The sequence below is a fragment of the Musca domestica genome, unplaced genomic scaffold (assembly GCF_030504385.1).
Source record: "Musca domestica strain aabys unplaced genomic scaffold, Musca_domestica.polishedcontigs.V.1.1 74, whole genome shotgun sequence".
Taxonomy (NCBI): Eukaryota; Metazoa; Arthropoda; class Insecta; order Diptera; family Muscidae; genus Musca; species Musca domestica.
Window position 1 is genome coordinate 2,516,433 of NW_026712391.1, and position 21,252 is coordinate 2,537,684.

General features: G+C 35.9%; 1 protein-coding gene across 1 annotated transcript in view; it reads left to right on the plus strand.

The window, feature by feature from the left end:
- LOC131806368 (lachesin-like) overlaps positions 1-18,344 on the plus strand; it is a 31,642-nt gene extending 13,298 nt beyond the window's left edge. The window contains exons 3-11 of the mRNA XM_059130401.1: positions 874-1,081; positions 1,163-1,324; positions 2,049-2,177; positions 7,670-7,760; positions 7,928-8,011; positions 10,954-11,063; positions 17,307-17,369; positions 17,464-17,724; positions 17,901-18,344. Coding sequence (XP_058986384.1) covers positions 874-1,081; positions 1,163-1,324; positions 2,049-2,177; positions 7,670-7,760; positions 7,928-8,011; positions 10,954-11,063; positions 17,307-17,369; positions 17,464-17,724; positions 17,901-17,980 — 1,188 coding nt within the window. The 3' untranslated portion in view covers positions 17,981-18,344. The remainder of the gene's footprint in view (positions 1-873; positions 1,082-1,162; positions 1,325-2,048; positions 2,178-7,669; positions 7,761-7,927; positions 8,012-10,953; positions 11,064-17,306; positions 17,370-17,463; positions 17,725-17,900) is intronic.
- The last annotated feature ends 2,908 nt before the right edge of the window (positions 18,345-21,252 follow it).

Genomic DNA, 21,252 nt, shown 5'->3' on the forward strand with positions numbered 1-21,252 from the left:
GTTCGTAGCTGCAGGGACTTCAAATATCCAAATTTCGTCCAAAAGAAATGAGATTCAAATTTTTTATTTTGGGAAGGGATATTTAGCTCACAACAAGTTGTATACCTTCTGCAATTTTAAGACTAAGGATTTAAAAATGTCCGATTGCCTTAAAATTTCGCACATCCCAACATTTCCACCAACGCAATATCTAGTATGCAGTCAGAATACATCGGACCTTTCTTTCTGGTACCTCCATCGGCTCGGCCGAACTTATAGCTTTTTACTAGTTTTTGTTATATTTTAGTAACTACTTCTAATATCCCCGTTAAGTGGTCGTCTTTGGCCATTAACCTTTTAATGTCTTTGAGGAGTTTCTCTTGACTACTTATCAGGTTGTTGCGACAAACCACTTCACCTGAACTGTAGTACTTCTCATGGTATTATTAGAGAATAAATTTCTAACAATATTTCCATTTGTATTCCCATATTGTTTTTGGTGTCCTCTTTTAACTTCGTTGGTTGAAGTTCCTTTTTGTTTAGCTATCATTTGCAACTCCTTGAGGCGAACAAAAGTAGAAGAAATAGTTTTCTTTTTCTTATCCGTAACTATCCGACAATACAAAGGACAAAGATTTCCCTCCCCCTCCTCTCCAACACCGCAGTATCAAAGAGGGAATAAGGGCAATATAAATATCTTTGTAGAATATTTGTTTCTTGTTTAATGTTCACTTGACAATTTGCATTCCCGGTATTGAGGAGAAGAAGTTGTTTTTTCTTTATCCTACCTTAGCATCTTTTGTGTCTGGCAACATATTGAAATGTGTTTTTTTTTTTTTTTTTGTTTTGCTTATTTTCTTTTTCTTCCATTCTTTTTCTTACTGTCACCGCCAGGTTGCTTGGATACATATTGACAGACAAATGATTTTGACAATACATCGCCATGTTATTTCGAGGATACCACGTTACAGCATTACCTACGACAATGCCAACACATGGCTGCTGCATGTGAACCAGGCGCACCAGGACGATCGTGGCTACTACATGTGCCAGGTGAATACAAATCCCATGATAAGTCAAGTGGGCTATCTGCAGGTAGTCGGTAAGTATCTTCTACGCTATATTTTTTTGAAGAGTTCCTTCTTATTTCCCTACCTTTTTGGGGTGTCTCCATTGTTTACAGTGCCACCCAATATATTGGACATTGAGAGCACTCCATCCTCGGTGGCCGTAAGGGAAAACCAAAATATCAACATGACTTGCAGGGCAGATGGCTTTCCGGCTCCAAAAATAATATGGCGGCGAGAAGATGGCGAAGAAATTGCAGTCGAAAAGAAAAAGAAAGGTAATTCAACGATAATCCCTGCAACAACCGAACGAAACCTCTAACCTTAGGTTGTGTTTTTTTTTGTTTTCTTGTCTCTTTTCCGATTCTCTTGTTGACTCTTAAACTGTCTATTTAATCTCTGTTGGAATTGATAACCATACCTACATCGTCCCTTTGAACCTAAACAATGGCGTACCAAAAAAACGTAACTACTACAAACACAATCTCCGTAATCTCTTGCATGGAATATGGTACCTACTTCTGCCATGCTGGATGGATGAATCTATTACACAACAATGCACACAATTCATCCCCATGCCTTGGCAATGCAATGGCATGACATCGCCTCGTCGTCTCAAAATCACCATCGTCACCACGGATGTCTCTGTTTTTTTTTTTTGGCTCTCTCTCCTGCGAAAAACAAATTCCTCTGCTTCTTCTTCAAACAACACAATATGCCATCAATTTACATGTTGTTTTTGTTGTTGTTGTTGATGCTGCTCTTCTTGGGTTTTTGTTGTTGTTGAAAATACTGCAACATCACAATACAAAAAACTACATGAACAACGGAATGAAAATTGTTGTCCTGGCAAACTATCATCAATGAATGTCCGGTATATTGTCGGATTTCTTTTTTGCCGCTGTTTTTGTATCTGCTGTGCAACCATTCTGGGTCCTTATCCTTTGTTATAACCCATGCAAATATTTTATTGCCAAAATTTGCCGCTGTTTCTGTTCTCAGTTTTGGTCTACGACGGTGAAGTCCTGCCGCTGACCAAAGTGAGTCGCAACGAAATGGGTGCCTATCTCTGTATCGCCACCAACGGTGTACCTCCTTCGGTATCAAAGCGTATAATACTGGATGTCGAGTGTAAGTAATAGATTAATGACTTTTAACTTGTGGTGGTTGTCTTTCACACACATACATACATACCTACAAATATCCTTTCAATGGTGATTTATTCATTTGTCTATTTGACATAGTGGTGGGGGGGAGGGGATGAAAGTGAGACGAAAAGTGGAAAGATGCACCTAAGGATTGTTGATATTGTCATTTTTATGGCCTCTTAAAAGACAAATGTTCTGTCAAATAGTTCCAAAACACTCATCCATACAATGCATCAATGTCGATGACCAGTCAGATATGTAGACCTAGGTGTGGTGGTGGATAGCCCATCACTTAGGGATGTGGAAAATACAAAGCTGTATTGCCCACAGCATAATCTGTGTATTCTGGAGATTAAATACGAAACAATTGTTCATTGACATTTATTATGCCAGATATAGATTTTTATTTTATTTGATTTTTAGGGTGGCCATATTTATTGTAATCTAACTGTATACCGAAAAAAGTACACTTTGCGACAAATTTCAAAATTTTTGAAAAATTACGGGGAAAGTCCAGCATATTATGAAAGTAGAGCTAAAATAAGAAGACACGTGTATCGGCGTTTTGAAAGTATACATCGCAAAGTAACCTTATTACAGGGTTGTCCATATTCGACGGACCCATCTGGCAACGTCATAACTTTTGACAGAGATGTCACATCGCTTAATGACATACCGCGTTTGAAGCGTCAGTCCAAGCAGATTTTTACCATGAACCAATACACGCCACGCGAGCACTCTGAAATAGTTGAAAATTACATTCAACATAAGAAGTCAATTGTGAAAACTCAACGTGCTTTTAAAACATTGAAAAATGTGAGAAGTGCGCCTTCTAAGAACACCATTAAGCGGTTATACGAAACATTTTCGACTGGTAAGGCTCTTTCTAATCCGAAGAGGCCATATAAAAGTCGACCAAGGCGATCGGCCAAGAATATCGTTGCCCTACGAGCCAGTGTTGAGAGGTCCCCAAGAACATCCCAAAAACGCCGTTCTCAGCGGTTGGGCATGGCTCGGTCCACTTTACAACGGATTGTTCGCATTGATTTGTATTTGTTCCCGTACAAAATTCAATTGACGCAAAGAATGTTGCCTGCGGACAAGCCTCGTCGATTGGAATGGGCCCAAAGGGCCCAAAGGTCCATCGAATATGGGCAACCCTGTAAATATGGTCTTCGGCAATATTTCGGATAAAAATACGAGGAATATTTTGGTCAAAAATTTCAACCCTCCAGCGTGACAAAAAGGGTCCGTTTGGTCCTTTTTTATAAAACGAGTGAAACTCCCTTTATACGGGATTGAAGCAAGCCAACATACTCCACAAAGTTTGTTGTCATAAAATTTTACAACAGGGTGGGATAAAATAAAACTGCAACCAACTTCAGACTGCTATCATTTCTAAGCCACTCGTCCGACAGCTGTTAAAATTATTCCAGTGACAGCTCATTATATTGTTTACAAGACTACAAAATCCTTTTGGTAAGAATTTTCTAGAAAAAAAGTTATTCGTGATGGAATTCAAGCGTGATAGTGTGATTTCTTTACATTTGGCTGGAAAACCACAATTGGCTATCCTAAGAGCACTCCAGAATTTAAATGTAAATAAATCGTTTATGTCTCGTACCATTGCTCGTAACCGTGATACTTATAGTATAGCTCGACATCAAGGAAGTGAACGGAAGAAAACAGCAACATCAGCAGAAATGGTTCGAAAAGTAAAGAAGCGACTTGATCGAAACCCGCTTTGCAGTGGCCGAATGACTCTATGGCTCGTGAGCTGAACATATCGCAATATTTCATTCGGTAAATATTGAAAAATGAGCTCGGGGTAAAGCCATTGCAATTCCAAAAAGTGCAAGAACTTATAACGAAACAGAAAGAAAATAGACTCAAAAGAGCTAAAGAGTTGGTTTTCTCCGATGGGAAAACATTCGTTGTCCAGCAGTTTGTAAACAAACAAAATGATCGTGTTTACTTGCCAAAGAGGCCAGCTGAAAATGTGTACCTTCGGTTGGCCACCAGTACTCAAGTGCCGGCCATGGTGATGGTGTGGGCCGCCATAACAGCCGAAGGTCGCTCTCCGCTCGTATTGATTGACTGGCATCAGTATAAATGCAGAATATTATCGTCTACATATTCTGGAGGGTATATTAAAGCCGTGGGCACGCCAACATTTTGTCCGCAGACCATGGACAGAACTCAACATCATCGCACTCAGCACGCGCCACCCAAGAATTGTTACAAAACGAGGTTTCTCGCTTCATTTCCAACGCACAGTGGCCACCAAAATCTCCGAATACCAATCCGTTGGACAATTGTGTCTGGAGTATTTTGGAAAGCAAGGTTGGCACTAAAAAATACCAAAGTATTGATCACCTCAAGCAAGCGCTTCGCCGGGAATGGACCAAAATACCGCAGTACAACATTTCAGCAGCGTGTGACGATTTCATTGGCCGTTTGAAGGCCATAAGTCGTGCCAGAGCTGACAAATTCAAAAAATCTAAACTTGTTCTAAAATTTGTTCCCATTTCCGACAAGTTTTGCTTTCATTCAATAACATTAAAAAAACGTAAAAATCATGGTGTTTGACTTTGTTGCAGGTTTTTTATATTACCCTGTATATTCTTGGTCAACATAAAATTCTATCGATTTTAAGATGCCCGTCCGTCTGTGGAAACCCATCTAGCTTCCGAACGAATTGAAGTAGATTGATAACATTATACTCAAATGTGTGTTTGGTCTGCAGGATTTTTGGTAATGAAACTGGTTCAGGTTAAGGTATAGCCCCCATATGACGGTACCTCACTTTATTGGGTATTTTGATGATTTTAGCGACATTATTCATCGGAAATGTTTAAAATTTGGTATTTGAAGTTCGTAATGGGTACTTCAGCCTACGACAGAAAATTGTTTGTGCAGGTCCACGTCTTCGTATAGCCCCCATATAACGTTACCTGCCGAAATTCGGTATGTTGATGATTTCAGCGACATTATTCACTGGAATTGTTTCAAATTTGGTATTTCAAGTTCGTAATGGATACTACAGCCTACGATAGAAAATTGTCTTTTCAGGTCACGTCTTCATATAGCCCCAATATAACGATACTTCCCGATATTCGGAATATTGATGAATATTATGCACCAGAATTATTTACAATTTGGTATTTGAAGTTCGTAATGGGTGCTACAGCCTACAACAGAACATAGTCGATGCAGGTCCACGTCTTCGTATAGCCCCCATATATCGGTACCTCCTGACATTCGATATTTTGATGATTTTAGCGGCATTATTAAACGGAAATGTTTCAAATTTGGTATTTGTTCGTAATAGGTACTACAGCCTATGACAGAAATTTATCTGTGCAAGTTCACGTTTTCGTGAAACGGTACCTCCAGATATTCGGTATTTTGATAATTTAAGCGACTTTATTCAACGGAAATGTTTCACATTTTGGTATTTGAAGTTCTTAATGGGTACTACAGCCTATGACAGAAAATTGTCTGTGCAGGTCCACGTCTTCGTGCACCACCAATTCAAGCTTCGCATTTAAATATTGTAACGGTTTATGACAAAAGTTGGCTATGCAGGACCACGTCGTCGTATAGACCATAATATATCGGCTACATTCGGTATTTTTAAGATTTTAACAGAATTTTTAACGGATTTTATTTTTTTTGTACCCAGGCAAAGGAAACGAGATAAACCCATAGTTCCTTTTGATGATCTGCATAGAATCACTTTCTGAGTTGATTTATCCGTCTGTCCGTCCGTCCGTCTGTCCATGTATTCTTGTGAACAAAATGCAGGTCGCATTTATTATCCGATTGAGATGAAATTTTCCAAACAACATTTGTTTGGCCCAAGGACGAACCCTATTTAAGTTGGAGATAATCGGTAAAAATTTAGATATGGCTCCCATATATATCTTCGTCCGATTTGCCTTTTATTGTGCACCAAACGTGTGATAACAGCCCGAATAGTATGGAATTTTGCACATACAACTAAATTAGGCTTGAAAATAAGTATGCCATATTTTATCGAAATCGGTTCAGATATAGCTATAGCTCCCATATATATTGTTAATCCGATTTGTTGTATTTGTTACGCACAGCCGTAATATGCACTCCGTAACAACGATATTCATGGAAATATATCAAAAACAGCTCAGAAATCTCTTTGCCAAATTTTATCGAGATCGGTTCAGATTTGGATATAACTCCCATATATAACTTTATCTGATTTCAAATTAATTTTGCACCAAATGGGCAATACAAGTCCGAATTTAAAAGATACAAATGCTTCGGCATATTTAGTCCTTTGAACTTTAAATTATAATTATAATTATAATCATAGCGTGTATGATTGAATTCTCCCATAAAAACTTTTAATTTTTATGTGGAGCTCAACTAAATAAGTCAAGTGGTGTAGGGTATCATAAAATCGGCCCCGCCCAACTTTAGGACTTTCATTACTGGTTTTTATTTTATTTTATTATTATTATTATTTTTTTTTTTTTTTTGAAAATTGCCAAAATCATTCCAAATGGTACAGGGTATTCAAAGATCGGCCCGGTCGAACTTAGATTTAAGTGTTCTTCTTGAATTTTTTCTGTATTTTTGATGTTTAACTCAATATGTAGTCTCCCAACTTCTTAATTTTAAAATTTACCAATTGTTTTAAAGAGAATCCATTACTTGCTACCAATTTCTCCGCCATCCACTTTTCAGTATGCCAAATTATCAATTATTTTACAATGTCATGGTACAATGGGAAAACTGTTGTGTACCACTCTCCATATTTGAGTGTGTCGCACAGAAAATCCAGGATTTGAAACAAGAGTCACGTACTAAAAATCATTCGAAAAATTACACTTCATTTTACTTCAAGGTGTTGTTTGCCGAAACAAAGTAACAGTTGGAAAAGTTTGACTAAAAAAAAACAGGCGGAGGGAATTTTGTTGGAGTTTACGTTCTCTCTTCCAAACTTAAAAAAGTATTAAAGTCTTTGGTGTTGATGCTTGACAATAACATGGATCCGAAAGTAAAATTTTGAAGGTGTTTTCTTGTAAATTTTGAAATGGCAAAAAAATCTAATTGGTTATTCAATACACGTGGTTGTTGTTGTTTTAGACACCACAAAATTTTGTTGCATATTTTTTGTTCTGTTTGTGAACAAAGCCATTTTAAGCTTTGCACGTAAATATTGGAGGATTCTTTATTTTCCATGAAATGAAAAACGTCTGGGGATTTTCTATTTTCCTTTTACACGTTTTTGCTGTTCTCACTCTCGTGATGGGTAGGCACCACCACCACCACCATACACCACACACACACTAGACAAGATGTTTATAATGTTTTCTCTGCTTTTTTTTTTTCTTCGTTTCAAATTTATTATCGTTCTCCTTTCCCTTCCTTTACCTTACCATCATCAATATGCTGCCTCAACGCACACACACCCACCTTTGGCCATAATAGTTTCTCCAATGATTTGGGTTCCGAATCAACTTGTTGGAGCTCCAGCTGGCACTGATGTTACCATTGATTGCCATACGGAAGCACATCCCAAGTAAGTTGACATTTATTAAGTCTATTGTGTGTTCTCGAGGAGGCGAGAGACGTAAATGTCCTCCCAACGCAGGCAAGTCGGAGAGAGGAAAGTTTTTAATTATTTAACAATTTTATATTCTTTCTCGTTTTCTCGTACCTTGTGTCACCCCCAAACCCAACATCTAGAGCCATAATCTATTGGGTTTACAATTCGGTTATGGTCCTGCCAAGTAAGAAGTATAAAACCGACTATACGGAGAATTCCTACAGGTAAGTCACAATCATTTCAATTTACTATTCAAAAGTGTGCTTAAGTTAAGTTTGGGGCGGTGACGAGGGGAGGGTATGCATGACATGTGTGTGTGACAGGCATACAGACGGACGAAGCCATTTAACTAAATAGAAGAGGACAAATATTAAATATGTCTTAAGTCAACTACATCCATTCGTACGAACATTAGTTGCTAATATTCTCCCATGGATTTTAAACTAATAAACAAAAGTCATTTTATCAAAAGTTGACAAAACTTGTCCCAAGAGTTTGAAGTTGATGTATGAAAGAGGCTTGAGTACCAGGTACAGTCTTCGGGACATAGAATTATGATTTGGGGTAACGTTGCATGAGGTTTAAATTAAAATCGTTATTATACCCGGTGCCGGGTCATAATCCCCACGAGCTTTGAATACCCTGCACCATTTGGAACGAATTAGAAAATTTTCAAAAAATAAAATCCATTAAAAATTCTGTTAAAATCTTTAAGGTACCGATATATGGGGGATATACGATATTGTGGACCTATATAGACAATTCTCTTTCAGGGGTTAAAGTGCTCACAAAGAACTCCTTGTGTGGATTTTCAGACAATACCATAGGAAAATATGGCTAAAATCATCAAAATACCGAATAACGGCGGTACCGTTATATGGAGGATATACGATATCGTTAACCTATATATGTCAGGGGGTAAACTGCTCACAAAGAACCTCTTGTGTACAATTTCGGACAATTCCGTTGAAAAATGTAACTAAAATCATCAAAATAACGAATATCGGGGGTACCGTTATATGGGGACTATACGATATCGTGGACCTATATAGATAATTCTCTTCCAAGGGATAAAGTACCCACAAGGAACTTCTTGTGTGGATTTGCAGACCATTTCATTAGAAAATGTGGCTTAAATCATCAAAATACTTAAGAAGGGGGGGGGGGGGGGTACCGTTATATGGGGGCTATACGATATTGTGGACCGATATAGCCCATCTTCGAACTTGACCTGCATGCAGACCAAAGAGGGATCTGTGCATTTTTAGATTTCTATCTTAATTCGTTTAGACTGTAGCGTGATTACAACAGACGGACAGACGAACGGACATGGCTAAATCGTCTTAGAATTTTACGCTGATCAAGAATATATACTTTGTTGGGTCTAAAATGATTATTTCGATGAGTTACAAACGGAATGACGAACTTAATATACCCTAAATACTATGTATGGTGGAGGGTATAAAAACACGAAATTAACATCCGATTCCATTCAGACTTGGTACGTCTCAATATTTCCAGCAACACAATATCTGTTTTAAAAATGGTAGAGATAGGACCATTTCTTCTGGTACCACCCCCACAATGAGTCAAAACTATGAATAATCAAAACGATCATAAAATCCGAAATAATTATCCAGTCCTCTTCAAATAAGATCTGCTGTGAATATATCGGTGCCCTCCTTCCGGTAGCTTCTACACAAAAAGTCAATATTTTGAATGCCCATGAAGCTCATAAGTCGCGAAATTAACATCTGATCCCATTCAGACTTGGTACTTCTCAACACTTCCATCAACATAAGATCTGGTATTAAGATGAAAGAGATCGGACTATTTATTCTGGTACCTCCCCCATAAAGGGACGAGAGTGGGAATATTTATATCTCATGGCTGGGGGTAAACACCTGTCGGCAATATAAACTTATACTATTTAACTTTTTTATATGTCTATCAAGCATCGCTTCAGCTCTGACCTCTTCTATTCTAGGTTTTAGAATTTTTAAGGTCAAATACCAAGGGAGCATCAAGAGGTTGACACTGCTTAAATATAACTTTATTGATATTTGCTAATTTATTACAATATAATAATAGAACCTAAAGATTTGAATTAATGGGTATTAATCCAATGACCTTTGGCTGTTCATCCACTCTATCAAAGTCTATTATAGTGTGAATTTTATAAGTATGTATGCAACAGCAACAACAACGACAAAAACAATATGCATCAAATGTGAATTGATAACTTTGATATCACACATGAAGAGAAAGACAGACTCAGAATCCTATGTCTTTATAATTTCGGCTTCAGCAATTTTCTTGTGTGTACAAACACACGCACGCACACACACACCTATATACTCGTACGTTTGTATCTATGTGTCGAACAACGGTAAAACATTATTTATGGCAAATAGTCTAGAGTCGAACAAAAACTGTCAAAGATGTCTTAAGAGACTTTTTAAAGTTTACTTTTTTGTTGTTATTTTTGTTTCCATCCACAAGGAAATGAAAAATTGCCAGAACGCAGAAGAAGACAGAGGTGGAGAAGGAGCCCAAAAGTAGCTAGGAATGGATGACATAAAAATTTGCCAAAAAGAAGATGTAAATTCTTAGGAAATATTTAAGGACTTTTTAAATAGTTGCACACAAAGTTTGAAACTAAACATAAATTTCAGGCCAATAAACACGCTTGTCACTCATTAAAGTTTTTCAGTTAATGAATTTAATGACAATTATTTAAATTGAAATTCATGGAAACCGCGTAACGAGAACAATTCCTGCTTAATTAAATTGGAAAAACTCTTGAGTGAAGGGAAGGAAGAGAGGTCTCACAGCCAAGTCACGTGTTGGCTTACAAGGCGATGGGGGAAAACATTTTCTAATTTATTTGAATATTATAACCGTTTAAATTGTTGAATATTTCCACATCAAAGTGGAGTGAGCTTTAGGTAAACTATTAAATCTCTTAAGCGGTATTAATTAACATTACGTGGAAAATATTTATATGTAAATAATTTAAATAGACTCCTTTGACATTTCATAATGTGAAGCAATGTTGAATGTGTAATGAGGTCACACAAGCTTACCCCTGTTTTATCACTTAAAGATTTAAATTCTTTTGATGATTTTGATGTTTTCAATTTGCCTTTTTTCTCTGCTACTTTAGAGCCCACATGAAACTGACAATAAGAAATCTCCAATATGGCGACTTTGGAAACTATCGATGTATATCCAAAAATTCTCTGGGAGAAACAGAAGGATCAATACGAGTGTACGGTAAGTTGCAACAAATTTTCTTGCTATTTTTCATAGACTCATGAAAAACAAAAAAATTGGAAATGAAAATTGGAAAAAAATCCATATTAGTCTATTTGCCTATAGATATGTAATCTCAGCATGTGATCATATATACAAATTCACGATTTTTGCTAAGTAATTCTCCCAAATGGTGGGAAGGTATCCAGAAAAACTTGGTCTTTAGCAAGTAAAAAAACAGCAACTTCTGCCGGGCCGAACTTTTGATACCCTCCACTATTTGGAACGAAGTTAGAATATTTCAACAAAAATAAAATCCGTAAAAATTTCTGTTAAATTATGAAAAATACCGAATATAGCCTTTGTATTGGTTTCTATACGAAGACATGGACTTGCATAGTCAATTTTCTGTCATAGACTATATATCCTATTACGAACTCCAAATACGAAATTCGAAACAAATCCGATGAATAATGTCGCCAATATCATCAAAAATACCGAATATTGGGAAGTACCGTTATTTCGGGACTATACGAAGTCCTAGAGCTGTGTAGACAATTTTCTGTCACAGGCTGTAGTACCTGTTAGGAACTTGAAATACGAAATTCCGAACAATATTTGTGAATATTGTAACTGAAATCATGAAAATGCCGAATATAGGGAGGTGCTGATATATGGGGCCAATAGGAACACGTGGACCTGCATAGACAATTTTCTGTCATAGTCTAAATTTTAAAGGAGAATTTGATACAACTACGGTAGATAATATCCCAAAAATCGTCAAAATATCGAATATGGGGGGTACAGTTGTATGTGGGCTATACGATATCGTGGGGGTAAAACGCTTAAAAATAACTTCTAGTATGGATTTTTAGACAATTCCATTGAAAAATTTAGCTAAAATCATCAAAATGCCGAATATAAGGAGGTACCCCTATATGGGCGATATACGATATCGTGGACCTATATAGACAATACTCTTCAAAGGGGTAAAGTACTCAGAAGGAACTACTTTTGTGGATTTTTAAACAATTTCATTTAAAAATGTGGCTAAAATCATAAAAATACCGAATATCGGGGAACTTGACCTGACTGCAGACAAAATACTTATCTGTGCACAATTTTAGCTTTCTACCTTTATGTGTTTTTTCTGTAGCGTGATTACAACGAGGGACATAACGACGGACTGACATTGCTAAATCGTCTTCGAATTTTACGCTGATCAAGAATATATATACTTTGTTGGGTCAAAAATTATTATTTCGATGAGTTACCAATGGAATGATGAACTTAATATACCCCCCATACTATGTATGGTGGAGGGTATAAAAAATCAGAACTGTATATCACGATAATAGAAGATTTGCGCTCCCAAGAAAATTCACGATTTTTGGTTAGAAGAAACTTGTTGATATTCATATTCTAACAAAACTACAGTATATTAATACTAAAGATGTTAAAATTGTTTTTTAAAAGAAATTTAAGATTTTTTGTTACAAATTAAAAAAAAAGTTTTGAAGTCTTTGAAAAAATATATTTATACCCTCCACTCATCGAAATAATAAGTTTAGACCTAACAACTTTATCAGAATAAATTCTAATACGATTTAGTCCTGCACATCCGTCCGTCTGTTGTACTCACGCTAGAGTCGAAACGAATAAAGATAGGAAGCTAAACTTTGGCACCGATCTATGTTTTGTCTGAAGGCAGGTCAAGTTCGAAGATGGGCAATGTCGTATAGCCCTCATATAACCGAACCCCCAATATTAGGTATTTTAATGATTTTAGCCACATTCTTTAATGGAATTGTCTGAAATTCTCCACAAAGAGTTTTCTGAAAGTACTTAGCCCCCTAAAAGACAATTGTCTATATAGGTCCACGATATCGTATATCCCCCATATAACTGTACCTCCAGACATTCGGTAGTTTGCTGATTTTAGTCACATTTTTCAATGGCATTGTCTGAAATGCTACACAAGGAGTTCTCTGTGAGTACTTTATCCCCCTGAAGAAAATGTTCTATATAGGTCAACGTTTTAGTATAGCACAGGGATGATATGGACTGAAAACGAAAAAAAAATGCTGATTTTACAGTTGCTCCACAGGCCACAATTATAAATATGTCAACACTGCACGGGGTTATAGTTTGGTACTGGGCAGAAGCCTATCAATTTGGATGATTATCGGATAATGTTTAGAGTGTGAAATTGACCATTATTTTTGTGAATAAAAAAAATTGGAAAAAATGGACTTTCTATTACATTTGTGTTGGTTGTACAAGTAGGAGAGGGCCAACATATTCTACGTTTCATCGAATTATTACAACGTACAAGGTTTATATTAAATACTCCCTGCAAGAGTTATGTTGCGCCTTAGTAAGATGGGCGGACATCGATAGAACTGCTTCGAAATTCCTGAAATAGATTTCGAGAAAATATCAAGGATCTTCAATATATTTGAAATATTTCTTAGGGTATAAATAATCGAATATAAGGCGATGACAATCTTAATTTTGTTCTATAACGTCGCTACATATTTAGGGTGCTAATATGAACCTAGAATTCGAGAGGGAGTACTTTTGCGAGAAAAAAAAAAACAGAAATTTAATATATTTTATTTTTTTGGGCTACTCGAAAAGAGGGAGTATACTTGCTCGTTTTCGAGTGAGGGTAGATTTCACCCGTAAATCGATCAGATTCTAATCTTAAAGAGTATTGTTTTGTTTTTTGTCTATATGTAGGGTAAGTGTGCCTAAGTTCGGCATGTCCCAGTAGGCGGCACTTTTTTTTAAGCCCAAATAAATGAAACTATTATAACTAAATGTATTTTGTAGAACAGTGTGACTTGTTTGTTCGGGATACCGTAGTATTTTGTTGTTGCAAAATGGTCAGGCTTATCCCTTTATTGTTGTTTTTATAAAAACAACGTTTGTTTATTAGTGGAGAACGATGGTAATGTTTACCAGGGGGTAAGGCAGGGAATACCTAGGTTTCGGAAAGAGCCACCAATCCTCATCAGTTCCCTTGGTTTTTGTCTGGGATATTCTCCCCAGAAGTTATTTTAAAAATAACTTCTATGACAAAAAACATTTTTTACCCAAGTGACGAGATCGTAAGCTCAATAGAAGAGGAACCAAAGAATTAAATAAAACTAAAATTCTTTTGGAAAGTCTTAAAAATCTTACAACCGCACTTATAAACATTTTCATCTTTCTCCACTTGTTATGCTTTCGTTCAACCTAAACGAAGTAGCATAACTATGTAAGTTGGTTTTGTCTGTTACAACAAAAACCCCTTCGTCGACCGTGCCTTGTCTATAAGTAGAACAGTGTGACTTGTTTGTTCGGGATACCGTAGTATTTTGTTGTTGCAAAATGGTCAGGCTTATCCCTTTATTGTTGTTTTTATAAAAACAACGTTTGTTTATTAGTGGAGAACGATGGTAATGTTTACCAGGGGGTAAGGCAGGGAATACCTAGGTTTCGGAAAGAGCCACCAATCCTCATCAGTTCCCTTGTTTTTTGTCTGGGATATTCTCCCCAGAATTTATTTTAAAAATAACTTCTATGACAAAAAACATTTTTTACCCAAGTGACGAGATCGTAAGCTCAATAGAAGAGGAACCAAAGAATTAAATAAAACTAAAATTCTTTTGGAAAGTCTCTTCTGGGGAGAATATCCCAGACAAAAAACAAGGGAACTGATGAGGATTGGTGGCTCTTTCCGAAACCTAGGTATTCCCCGCCTTACCCCCTGGTAAACATTACCATCGTTCTCCACTAATAAACAAACGTTGTTTTTATAAAAACAACAATAAAGGGATAAGCCTGACCATTTTGCAACAACAAAATACTACGGTATCCCGAACAAACAAGTCACACTGTTCTACTTATAGACAAGGCACGGTCGACGAAGGGGTTTTTGTTGTAACAGACAAAACCAACTTACATAGTTATGCTACTTCGTTTAGGTTGAACGAAAGCATAACAAGTGGAGAAAGATGAAAATGTTTATAAGTGCGGTTGTAAGATTTTTAAGACTTTCCAAAAGAATTTTAGTTTTATTTAATTCTTTGGTTCCTCTTCTATTGAGCTTACGATCTCGTCACTTGGGTAAAAAATGTTTTTTGTCATAGAAGTTATTTTTAAAATAACTTCTGGGGAGAATATCCCAGACAAAAAACAAGGGAACTGATGAGGATTGGTGGCTCTTTCCGAAACCTAGGTATTCTCTGCCTTACCCCCTGGTAAACATTACCATCGTTCTCCACTAATAAACAAACGTTGTTTTTATAAAAACAACAATAAAGGGATAAGCCTAAATGTATTTTGTTTACTTCAAATATATTGTCAGCTATCTTTGTGCACAATTTCGCTAAGAAAAGATGAATTATTCTAATAAAAATTAAATTTTTGTCTGTGAAGGTCCTCAACAATTCATATTCTTAAGAAAAGTACAATAAAGACGTCGAATCAGTTTAACTAAACAAAAATATTATATTTTAATGAATTAATTTATTATTATTATTAATTATTCTTACAAAAAATGGTATGTTGACTGTTGGAAAATGCCATACCGATAATTGGCAATTGGTGCGTCTACTGGATTGTTTTAATAAAACTACAAATTTATGAAATTTAATAAAAAGTTATTAAAACCTTATTTATTATTGCAAAAACTATACAAAATTTCGAATCTGAATAAATTAACTTTGTAATAATTGAAATGTTCCACTCAGAATGATGAGCGATTAAAAACGCGAAAACCCTAAAAGTGCCGACTACTGGTACACTTACCCTATGCGTATTTTCTCATATGATAGTGTTGATGTTCCTGTTGTTCTTCTACCCAAACTCAATCGGCGCTTTGCTTCTGCTGATTTTCTCTTTATAGCTTTTGTACACGATCAAACCTCCCAGCATACAGCAACTTCAACGCACGAACACACAAATCAGCAAACTCCACACGTTTTTGCTCTCTTTATTATTTATTCTTACTCTACTTCAAGTATTTTGACCTCCGCTCAGTTATTGCAACAGATTTAAATCGCGAGCGCTCCCGCATAAAACGAAAGTGTCGAGATTAAACAAATCGGCTTCCAAATATGTTTCAGTTGAGAGCACAAGCTAGATAATCTGAGATCTGGTTAAAATGTTGAAATATCTCATTTGATCTGGTCAAGTTTTTGCAAAAAGTTAAGAGGTTTTTGCAAACATTTTCCAGTTCTGACTTGAGTCTTACTTTTTGCTGAATTGAGTGCAATTTTACCTTTTTTTAATACATTTAGAGGATACATTACTAGGTCAGGTCTAATGGGGTCATTTTTAACCTAATATTTCCTACTTTTTCCTCTGATGCTGCGCATATATTTCATTTTTAAGGTTTTGATTCTCTTTCATACGTAAATGACAATACGTATGTTTATTTATATGCCGCTCTTTTTTATTACCTCCACCCTAGTAACACCTCGAAACGTAAATTTTAGACCCCACAAATTATGTATATACTTGACCGGCATAAAACTGTATGTCGATTTATTGATGTCCATTCGCATATCTATGCATCTGTGGAAATAGCTCTAACTTCCGAACAAAATGAAGGAGCTTAATAAAATTTTATTTAGACGTGTGTTCAGTCTGCAGGACTTCTGTTATTTAAAATGGACTATATAGGTCTAAGTTTTGTTGATTTGCGTCAAACTTTTCACCGAAAGTGTTTCAAATTTGGAATTTAAATTTCCTAATGAGTACAGAGACCCGGAGTTGTATAATACACAAAATTACATATATAGGTCCGGGACTTTGTGTAGCCCCCAGATAACGGTACCACTCAATGATCGGTATTTTGATGATATTAGCGAAATTATTCACCGGAATTGTTTAAAATTTGGTATTTGAAGTTCCTAAGTCTATGATAGAAAATTGCCTTGCAAACCTTCGAATCGGCCGCAATATAACGGCATTCGACATTTTTATAATTTTAACAGTATTTTTCATCGGAATCTTTTGAAAATTTGCAAATATCTTCGAATGGTGGAGGGTATTCAAAAATTGACCTGGTCATTTTTCCTTTTTTGCCTATCTCAAAAATATGTACCTACACTATAGGATCATTTTCATATAATACATAACACCCGGATCAAATATGATATTCTGATATATAAATATGAATAATTTTTCTTTAAACGTATTTTCCCTAAAAGTTCACGCAGCTTAATTCCCAATTATTAGCTAATTTCACACTTTAATGTATTTCTCTTTCAGAAATTCCGCTGCCATCAACGCCTTCAAAGCAGGTGACGCATTCTACAATAGATACGAGAGAAAGTAAGTACCTTGTTTAAATATTTCATTTTATTTAAAAAAATATATATATTACTTTTCTATAATTGTTTCAATATTTTTCTCTTTTTTCCCATAGACAATATCATACCGATTCGTAATGATTCTCTCAAGTCATTACAAACGGATGTGCATTCGCTGAAAAATGAATTACTCGGGACGAGTGATTCCACATCTCCAGCTTTGCAGGGTGCAACAGCGCTGGTGCCGTCATTGACGGGAAATAATCTACAAATCTATGGATCATCCAGTAGTTCTGTGGAACGCAAGGGACTGCTGGCGATAGGAAAGAGTATGTCTTATACTGAGCTTCCACCCAATCACCTAGAAGATTCATCAGGTAAATGAAGATTTTATATTAGAACAAAATATATTAAGCAGAAAATGAAAAATTTTATTAATATACAAAATTAAATTTCGTTTGTTTAGAATTTTTTGTTTTTATAAATTTTAACTTTTATTAGCTCATTAAAAATTACCCAACATTTTCCTTGTATATCTCTTATCACCTTTCAGCCTGGACAGCGAAACCCCCACTGTACTTAATTGTCTACTGCAGTGGCTTTGCGTGGATGTTCCTAAGATGGACGGCGTAAAAGTGTCATGGTATTGACAGCCATATCCGGTTATAATATCGAACACCAGCAGGAGACTAATTTAATTCAATTCAATTCATTTTACTTTTTGTTTCAAAATACAAAGGATGTCAAGTTAATTGTGATGGATGGCAGCATGTCACATTAGCTATCTGAGTACGACCGCAAAGTCTTGCTGTTTATGAATTACAGAAACCCCTCCCCTTATCCCTCTCCTTTAAAATGTTGAAATTGACAATAATGCAAATAATACATATCACACAGTCACATGCAGAAAAAGGATACACATATCAGACACAGAGACATATACACCCCTAATTTTCATATATAAATCAAACTAAAAAGTTTAAGGGATTTAATTGAAAGTTCCCATACCACAAGATATATTTGAGGTCTTATTCTATAATACCTAAGGTTCTATCCTGTAAGACCTGAGGTCTTGTTCTATTTCTTGTTCTTATTCTATAAGACCTGATGTCATATTTTATAAGACCTTCTGTTTGGTTATCCAACAAAAATCCCTTAAATGTAAGAAAGACTGCTGAGTTAACGTCGTTTAAAATTTCCAAGTTCTCGGCTATAAGGACCTACTACAGGTGAGAGTTATGTGCAAAGTTGGTCCGTTTTACTAGTTCATAGTTCAATACACCAGTTTCTAGACGAATGAGTGATTCCATATTGCCTTCGTCATTTATGATTGCTTCATTGATTCAAAACCGACTTTTTTTGATGTTTAAAAAAAGACTTCTGGTCTTTCATAAAAGCTGGCCTCTAGAAGGAAGATCCTTTAGATCCTTTAGAATAGAATAACAGGTTGAGATAAAAAAATGCAACAAAGTCATACGCCATAATTTTTACATTTTTTCTAAATTTTATTGGATGAAAGCAATAAATTTCGGAAGTAGCATCCAATTTTAGAATAAGTTTAGATATGTTCGAATTGATCATCTTTGACACGAATTATGGCCTTCAAACGGCGAATGAAACCGTCACACGCTGTCCAAATGTTGCTCTGCGGTATTTTGGCCCATTCCTGGCGAAGCGCTTGCTTCAGGTGATCGACACTTTTGTATTTTTTTAGTGAAAACATTGCTTTCCGAAATACTCCAGACACAATAGTCGAACGAATTGGTGGCTATTGTGCGCTGGAAATAAACCGAGGAACCTCATTTCATTACTATTATGGCGACTCACACCATCACCATGACCGCTTGAGTTCTGGTGGCCAACCAAAGGTGAACATTTTCAGCTGACCTCTTTGGCAACGAATGTTTTCTCATCGGAGATGTAGAAAACCAAATTCGGCAGTTCAGCACTTTCGACCAAGCGAAGCAACTCTTTTGAGTCTATTTTTTTTTTTCTGTTGCGGTGTAAGTTCTTGCACTTTTGGACCACTGGGTTTCGATCAAGTCGCTTCTTTACTTATCTAATCATTTCTGCTGATGTTGCTGTTTTCTTCCGTCCACTTCCTTGACGTCGGGCCTCGAAATCACGGTCAGTATCACGGAAACGAGTGATGGTACGAGACACAAAAGATTTATTTACATTTAAATGCTGGATAACCACTTGTGGTTTTCCAGCCAAATATAAAGAAATCATATTATCACGCTTGAATTCCATCACGAATAACTTTTTTTCTCTAAAATTCTCACCAAAATGCTTTTGTACGCTCGTGAACAACATAATACGTTGTCACTGCAATAATATAAACAGCTGTCGGACTAGTGGCTTAGAAATGACAGCAGTCTGAAACTGGTTGCAGTTATTTCATCTCACCCGTCGTCGTTTCCAAAATCTCTCTAGTGCTTCCGATTAAAGTCTCCCCTCTGGTAGCCTAAATTGCCTGATAATTGTAATCATCTTATTAATGTTTGGATTTTCTTATTAATGTTTGCCAAAAAAAAAGTATTTCAAAAAATATTCCCGTTAGTCGTCTTTCCATTTTACGTTTAATAACTGCTTCAACCTTGGAAATAAAGACTCCTCTCTGGTAGCCTACACTGACTGATAATTCGAGTCATGTACGGATTCAAAAGGGACTTTCTTATTACTTTTTGCCAAAAAAAAAAAGTATTTTAATCGCCTTACCATTTTAAGTGTCATAAATACTTCAACCTTGGAATTCAAACCCTCCCTTCACCATTTAGAAGAGTTTAGGTAATCTTGTGGTCTGATATTGAAAATTTTCTTAAATTAAATCGATTAAATAAACACATATCAACTCATATCCCTAAAATCGTACATATCTCCCTCCCCCCAAACATCACAAGAACTCTCACACACTTTCCAAAATTATTCCCCTCCCATAATTTTAATTTTTTATAATTTATAATTTCTTACACATCCTTCTGCAAACATAAATCATTTGTTAAACATCAATTCGCTGATAATTTATGCCTGCAAAAAATATGCCATATAATGGCAGAACTACAACAATGCCGTTTTGCGGCAACAACGTGACGTGAATGCTGCTGACATCGTGCTGAAATGATAATTGGTTAGGATAACCAGTTTTTTGTTGTTGTTTTTCATTCATTTATTGTTGTTGACCAAATTAACGAGGTTACACTAACCACATTAATGGCATTACAAAAAAGGCGTTAGCAAAAGAAAAGAGAAAAACAAAAAACAATAATAAACAGCTTGTAAATAAAATAGTTAAAAGTAAAAGAAAAGTGGCCAAAATACTACTAAAACAAATACTTCTACTGATAACCCCCACTCTCCTTCTCCTCCGTTTAATCTTCGCCAACGTATTTCAATGCAACTAATTATTATACAGCAAATAATAATAATAACCCTACCCTAACATCCCTAGTGAGTTATGACGAAGACTATTGGAAATATGCTATAATAAATACAAAACTCACACAGACACACTGATACAAAGACATAGACAAAGACACAATAACAAGAAACAGACCAATATAGCCAAACAATAATTACTTGTTAAAAGCCTTTCCTCAGTCTAGTAATCGGTGGTCCCCTCTTGTGTTGATGGGGATCCCAAAAGTGAACATATTGCAATGTAAATACCTGCAAACATAAATATATACATAGTAAATACACACACACAAACACATATAGGAAAAAAGGAGGACAAACTAAACAACTGTATTTAATACTTTCACCCGGTCAGGCTGAACACGCAAAGGCAACCAAGCTACCAACCAACCGACATGGATGGACTGTAAATGAACAAAACGCACTTTAAATTTATTTCAAATAATTTCCAGCATAAATAGCTAATTTAACTTTGTTGTTAAAGTATC